The 7,334-nt window shown below is 53.1% G+C and overlaps 1 protein-coding gene across 1 annotated transcript; it reads left to right on the top strand.

The window, feature by feature from the left end:
• Positions 1-219: 219 nt before the first annotated feature.
• Positions 220-7,327, top strand: LOC121812105. The gene is made up of 5 exons (XM_042213317.1): positions 220-425; positions 753-2,957; positions 3,017-3,958; positions 4,084-6,908; positions 7,236-7,327. The coding sequence occupies exons 2-4, from the start codon at positions 1,049-1,051 to the stop codon at positions 6,639-6,641; spliced, it is 5,409 nt and encodes a 1,802-aa protein (XP_042069251.1). The 5' UTR covers positions 220-425; positions 753-1,048; the 3' UTR covers positions 6,642-6,908; positions 7,236-7,327.
• The last annotated feature ends 7 nt before the right edge of the window (positions 7,328-7,334 follow it).

The following is a 7,334-nucleotide window of genomic DNA, read 5'->3' as shown; positions in this document are numbered from 1 at the left end:
TCATTCTCACAATGAAACTGAAACACACATAGCAGTGAGGCGTTTGAGGAACGTCAGAAAAGGCCAGTAGCTCTTTAAAAGATAAAAGACAAATTTACAGGTTCACAGAAACTGTTTCCACTTTCTCAGAAATGCAGCAACTGGTTATTTCTTGAAGTCTGACAGTATTATTCAATGCATGTCTATACTCAGTATTTCTAATATAAATATCACTATGTGTACAAAAGGCCCCGTAGTTATGGTTTTATTCTGTTCAGTTGTTAGTTCCCCTGTAGTTTTTAGAGTGGCCAGTAGAGGTCACCCCACTGCTTTTGTATGAGAGACTATGTCCAGGGAGAGACGTGGGCAAAGCACCTGAGCTTTTCTGCTCCAGATTACTGGCAGAGAATTGGTTATTCTGTGAGAAGTGTGCGTTAATGAGCAACGTAAGTTGGTGATGTGTGAGGATGTGATAATAAGATGTGTTTGGGACTGTAACCAAGGTTAGGGGGGAAATGATTATGTTTCTGTCTGTGCCGCTAGCGGGTGCTAAGCTAAGCTAAGCTAAGCTAACTTTCCTGCCGTGTGGTTGGGCATAGCTGTGTACCTGGTTAGCTCTCTCAGGGGGTCTATGTGTGAGTCGTGGGTAATATATGGCCTATGGTATTAGAGGGGATGTTAGTTTATTTCCCGCCTGTGTTTATGTTGATGTACTCTGGAGATATTGTTGTGAACACTTTAGTAATGTAGTATTTTCTTTCTGTTCCGTTCAGGGACCACACACACACATCCATGCCCACGCACCTAAACCTGTATGCGATACCTGCTCCTCTGACAACCTCTGTTACCTTCAACTGTGTGAAGTCAATACGAGAGTCTGCACTATCCTCGGTGTCTTTATTGTCTCCCTTCTGAACATTCATCCGGGCCTTGAGCAGTGTTCTGGCCGACACTCCGGGGAGTGGTAGCTGCAAACTGAACTAGCACCTTACAGTCCTTCCAGTACAAGCTATCTATCCAACATTAATGGTCCTTCGAGCCGGATGTAAGCTGCTTCTACCCTAACAAGATGGATGATATTCAGAACTTCTCAGCTCTTGGTGCGCGCCCACGGCGTAATGTACGGCGTCCCCTCCGCTATGAAGCTTATGAGACTGACTTCCCCGGGCTTGGTGCAGGTTACCAGGAGGAAAGTGAGACAGGAGGCGACACCCGTTCTTCCCACCATCCTCCGTCTGACCCCTCTGATGACCGCTCACACGGCCATGTCACACCATTGAGAGCAGAGTTAGAAGATATACAGCGTGAAAGGTTCCTGTTCCAGCAGTCGCATGACGAGATGAGAGCCGGGCTGGCTAATTTCCAGGCCCTTCATGCTAGTTTGCTGCAGTTGCTGGACCGTGCAGAGAGTCTGCAGCTCAGTCCACCGCCCAGAGCCCCTGCTGTTCATCTCCAGCCACCCCCTGCTGAAGAGGAAGAGGACTGGCCTCCACCACCTCCTCCTGTTGTGTTCAAGGAGGAGTCTGTCTCCAGCCAGGGTCCAGTTGCGGACCGCATCGATACGATGCTGAAAGAGCTCCAGGATCTGAAGAGGGAGTCTATGGCTGCACAGGAGAGTCAGATCACCCCCCTACATGAATCTAGGCCAGGGTTCACTTCTCCTCAGCCAAGGATCACCTACCCTCCAGCGCCGCCTCCGAGAGCACACCCCCCTCCATTGCAACCACTGCCAACTCCACCCCCGTCCTCATCTACTCCTTTCTTGACCTACAGGGGGCCTCGTCCAAGCATTCCCAAGCTCTCACGCCGTGATCCTGGGGAATTTGCTCGTCTAAAGATGGCGCTAGAGAACTTATTGCCCCCGGAGAGTTCAGAGCTCTTCAGGTACCAAGTCTTGTTAGATCACCTACACCTGGAGGAAGCAAAGTTGATAGCGGACGCTTACCTCCATTCTGCCACGCCCTTCAGTGACACTATGAACGCTCTTAACGACAGGCTTGGGCAGCCCCACCAGCTTGCCCTGAGAAGGATTGCTGCTGTCATGGACTCACCTGACATCCGCCGAGGGGATGCAGCCGCATTTGAGCGATTCTCTCTCCACATCCAGTCGCTCGTGGGCATGCTGAAGACTTTAGGCCCTGATGGGGAGGTCGAACTCCAGTGTGGCTCCCATGTGGCTCGACTCCTTAGTAAGCTTCCTTCAGAGCAAAGGGCTGATTTCCGTCGGTGCATGTACAACCATTCTGGTCAGGCTTACACCCTGGACGACCTGGCTACCTGGTTAAAGTACGAATCCTGGTGTCAGGACTATGACGGCTTGCCCACTCCAGCGATCACCAGAGAGAAGCCTGATGTCAGACCAAGCAGACGCTCTGTTGCGGTTCTTCACAGTGGAGAGAGCTCACCCAGGTCACTAGGTACCACTCCAAACAAAGCTAGGCAGCAACCCTACTGCGCCTTTTGCGATAACCGTGCCCATCACCTGAGTCAGTGTCAGGAGGTCATCAAGCTGAGTCGCGAACAACTCACAGACTGGATAAAGACTAACAAGAGGTGCTGGCGTTGCGCACGCTCCCATCAGGCAGCACAGTGTACCCTCAAGAAACCCTGCAGCCTGTGTCAGGGTCGTCATCTGCAGGTCCTTCACGACGTGAATTCGAAGTCCTTGAAGCCACATGGCCCAGTGTCTGCTCCCCCACGAGAAGGTGAGAATCCTACGGGCGTCCTGTACCTCGATCGTCCTACAGAGAGCGGCCAAGTCCTGTTAAAGGTTGTCCCAGTCATCCTTCACCATAATGGCAAGACTTTGAGCACTCACGCAGTTTTGGATGATGGGTCAGAGAGGACTATGCTGCTACCCACCGCTGCCCAGAAGCTTGACCTTCAAGGCATTCCAGAGACACTTCCATTGCGCACTATCAGGCAAGATGTGCAAACGCTGTATGGATCATGTGTCTCATTCGAGATCTCCCCTGGTGGCAAACCTGGCTGAAGTACAAAGTCCGCAACGCCTTCACCGCCACCCGTATCGACCTAGCCGAGCACAGCTACCCGGTGGAGTCCTTGCAGCGGAAGTATAGACACCTCCGAGGCCTGCCTCTCCAGTCCTTCAAGAAGGTCAAACCTCTCCTTCTGATTGGCAGTGACCACCCACAGCTCATCACTCCAACTGAAGCTGTCCGTCTTGGTCCACCGGGCGGTCCCGCCGCTATGCGCACCAGGTTAGGGTGGACACTACAGGGTCCCTCCAGCCTTATAGGTTCCTCTTCGCTGCCACAACAGTGCCTCTTCACGACCGCCATTCCTCCCCAGGTGAGTGAGCTACTCAAACATGTAGAGAAGCTATGGCAGGTAGATGTTGTCCCGGTGCCAGAAGGCAAGGTGGTTACCCGTTCACGAGAAGATAACTATGCAGTTAGCCTGCTAGAGCAGAAGACAGTTCGCGTAGACGTCGAGGGCATCCAACGTTATGCCACCCCCCTCCTTCGCCGCGAGAACATGCCACACCTTAAAGCTAGCCCTAGTGCAGTCGTTCCCAGTTTGAGAAGTGTGGAGAGAAGGCTCCAGAAAGATCCAGAACGAGCTATGGTCTACCGGGCGGAGATAGAGAAGTTGGTCCAGGCCGGTTCGGTGGTTAAGGTGCCCCCCTCTGAGGTTGCTCAAGCAGATGAGTCATGGTACATCCCTCACCACCTTGTTAGCCACAATGGCAAAGATCGCCTTGTGTTTAACTGTTCGTTCCAGTTCCAAGGCCAAGCCCTCAACGAACATCTTCTACCTGGGCCCACCCTGAGCGCATCGCTCCTTGGTGTCCTCCTTCGCTTTCGAGAGCATGCCGTAGCCATCAGTGGGGACATTAAAGGTATGTTCCACCAGATTCGCCTTCTTCCCGAAGATCGTTCCCTCCTGCGGTTTGTGTGGCGGGATCTGCACCCCGAGGAACCGGTGGCCGTTTATGAATGGCAGGTCCTCCCCTTCGGTACAACCTGCAGCCCATGCTGTGCAACCTTCGCTCTGCAGCACCACGCCAGGGACCACACGGAAGGAGATGATCCGCTACGTCACTCTGTGGGACAGTGCTTCTATGTTGATAACCTTCTCCAGAGCGTGCGACCCCTGAAGAAGCCCGGGACCTAGTGGACAGGCTAAGAGCCCTCCTGTCTTCTGCTGGATTTGTCCTTCGCCAGTGGGCCAGTAATGAACCCAGCACCATTGGCCACCTACCTGAAGACCTCAGATCCACAAGTGCAGAACTTTGGCTCACTCAAGACAAATCAGACACCTCTGAGCCAACTCTAGGCCTTAGCTGGCACTTCCCCACGGACACCTTGGGTTACAGACACCGCAAAATCAGTTATGGCGCCCCCACCATGCGGAATATTTATAAGGTTCTCGCAAGCCAATACGACCCACTTGGCTTTATCCTACCGTACACCACCCGAGCCAAGATGCTGGTGAGGCGCCTTTGGGATCAACAGAGGGGATGGGATGACCCGCAGCTTCCGCCAGAACTACTCCAGCAGTGGAAAACCTGGGAAGAGGAATTGCTGTTCCTTGCACAAGTCCTGCTTCCTCGCCCGTATCTCCCAAAGCACATCATGGAGGCAGTTAGTGAGAGAGAGATTCACATATTCTGTGATGCGTCAGAGCAGGCTTATGGCGCGGTGGCCTACATGAGAACAGTGACAGGGGATGGCAGCTCACATCTAGCCTTCCTGATGGCTCGCTCCCGTGTTGCCCCTAAACGCATTCTCTCCATGCCCAGACTTGAGCTGTGTGGTGCCCTCTCCGGAGCTCATCTTTCCCGTCTCCTTAAAAATGAGCTCACTCTGGACATAAAGAGAATAGTGCTGTGGTCTGACTCCACAACTGTACTCACCTGGTTGAGGTCCCAGTCATGCCACTTCAAGGTCTTCGTCGGCACCCGCGTGGCTGAGATCCAGGAATTAACTCACTCGCACACCTGGCGCTATGTGGACTCAGCCCAGAACCCCGCAGATGATATAACCCGGGGGAAGTCCCTTCTCGAGCTGACCAGACCCAATAGATGGAGTCAAGGGCCTCCTTTCCTGCTCCTAGGTCCAGAACAGTGGCCTCCAGAGCCAAGTGGCACCCTGGCTGAGCCTCCAGGCCCATCTGAGCTCCGTAAAGAGACCTTTTGTGGATTCTCTACCACCTTCGACCCCGCCACTTCGAACTTCAGCAAATATGACACCTGGACACAGCTGCTGGAAGCAGCTATTACGCAGTTGCATGGGGCGGCCAAAGGCGGTGGAACTTCATCGGCTTATGACTATGTTCGAGCAGAGATGGATGTCCTGAGAGAAGCTCAACAGGAGAGCTTCCCTGAGGAGTATCGACTCCTTAAGCAGGGGAAATCCATCAGTCGCAGCAGTCGTCTCCTTGCACTATCCCCTGAGTTCGACCACGAGAATGAGGTCATCCGTGTAGGTGGACGTCTTCGCCGCTCTGAAGATCTCGCCTTTACCAGCTCCCATCCTTTAGTTTTGGATCCGACACATCCAGTCACCCGCCTGTTCATCCAGGACGTCGACAGTCGCCTGCGCCATCCAGGGCCAGAGAGGGTCTTCGCGGAGATTCGGCGCACTCATTGGATCCTGAGAGGCCGGGAAGCAGTTAGGCGTTTTCAAAGGACCTGTCTTGAGTGCCGCAGATGGAGAGCCCGACCGACTGTTCCCAAGATGGCGGACCTGCCAGTTGCGCGCCTCCGCCTTTACAAACCTGCCTTTTATTCGACAGGCGTGGACTGTTTTGGACCCTTTGAGGTCAAAATCGGGCGCCGTGTGGAGAAGAGGTGGGGCATCATCTTTAAGTGCCTAACTATCAGAGCGGTCCACCTTGATGTCCTAACCTCCATCGATACAGATGCCTTCCTAATGGCACTTCGACGCTTCATTGCCAGGAGAGGAACTCCAGCTGAGCTGTACTCAGACCAAGGGACCAACTTCCGTGGGGGAGAAAGGGAACTCCAAGCAGCTTTTGCAGCCATGACCTCTGACCTGCAGAAGCTCCTGGCTCCCCATAAGATCGTCTTCCACTTCAATCCACCAGCGGCTCCTCATTTCGGGGGAGTGTGGGAGCGGGAGATTAGGTCTGTCAAGATGGCACTCTACACTACAGTAGGATCCCAACCCCTTCAAGAAGAGGTCCTCCACACGGTCCTTGTGGAGGTGGAGGGCATCTTGAACTCCAAACCACTAGGTTATGTCCCGTCTGACATCAGTGATCCTGATCCAGTGACCCCCAACTGCTTTCTGATGGGGCGGCCTGACGGAGCACTTCCTCAAGTGGCTTATCCCAGAGAAGAGCTCCTGAGTCGCCGGAGGTGGAAGCACTCCCAGGTGCTGGCTGACCACTTCTGGTCTCGATTCATCCGGCTGTACCTTCCAAGCCTGCAGCTTCGGCAGAAATGGCGGTCATCCCCCGCAGATGTCACAGAAGGTTCAGTGGTGATGATCGTAGATCCTCAGCTGCCTCGTGCTTCCTGGCTCGTGGGCTGCATCTCCAAAGTCCACCCCAGTCCCGACGGGCACATCAGGTCTGCTGACATCAAGGTGAAGGACCGGACCTTCACCCGACCTGTGGCGAGGCTGGTGGTACTGCCTGCCCTCCCGGACGAAGACAAAGGACAATCACCGTGACTTTGTTTGTAAAATTGCCTTTTGTTGTGAGCAAATGTACTTCATACATTTGGGGGCGGCTGTACAAAAGGCCCCGTAGTTATGGTTTTATTCTGTTCAGTTGTTAGTTCCCCTGTAGTTTTTAGAGTGGCCAGTAGAGGTCACCCCACTGCTTTGTATGAGAGACTATGTCCAGGGAGAGACGTGGGCAAAGCACCTGAGCTTTTCTGCTCCAGATTACTGGCAGAGAATTGGTTATTCTGTGAGAAGTGTGCGTTAATGAGCAACGTAAGTTGGTGATGTGTGAGGATGTGATAATAAGATGTGTTTGGGACTGTAACCAAGGTTAGGGGGGAAATGATTATGTTTCTGTCTGTGCCGCTAGCGGGTGCTAAGCTAAGCTAAGCTAAGCTAACTTTCCTGCCGTGTGGTTGGGCATAGCTGTGTACCTGGTTAGCTCTCTCAGGGGGTCTATGTGTGAGTCGTGGGTAATATATGGCCTATGGTATTAGAGGGGATGTTAGTTTATTTCCCGCCTGTGTTTATGTTGATGTACTCTGGAGATATTGTTGTGAACACTTTAGTAATGTAGTATTTTCTTTCTGTTCCGTTCAGGGACCACACACACACATCCATGCCCACGCACCTAAACCTGTATGCGATACCTGCTCCTCTGACAACCTCTGTTACCTTCAACTGTGTGAAGTCAATACG

The sequence above is a fragment of the Haplochromis burtoni genome, unplaced genomic scaffold (assembly GCF_018398535.1).
Source record: "Haplochromis burtoni strain Fernald_Lab_line unplaced genomic scaffold, NCSU_Asbu1 Contig_434, whole genome shotgun sequence".
Lineage (NCBI taxonomy): Eukaryota > Metazoa > Chordata > Actinopteri > Cichliformes > Cichlidae > Haplochromis > Haplochromis burtoni.
The sequence above is the reverse complement of the archived record's forward strand: the minus strand, read 5'-3'. Positions and strand labels throughout refer to the sequence as shown.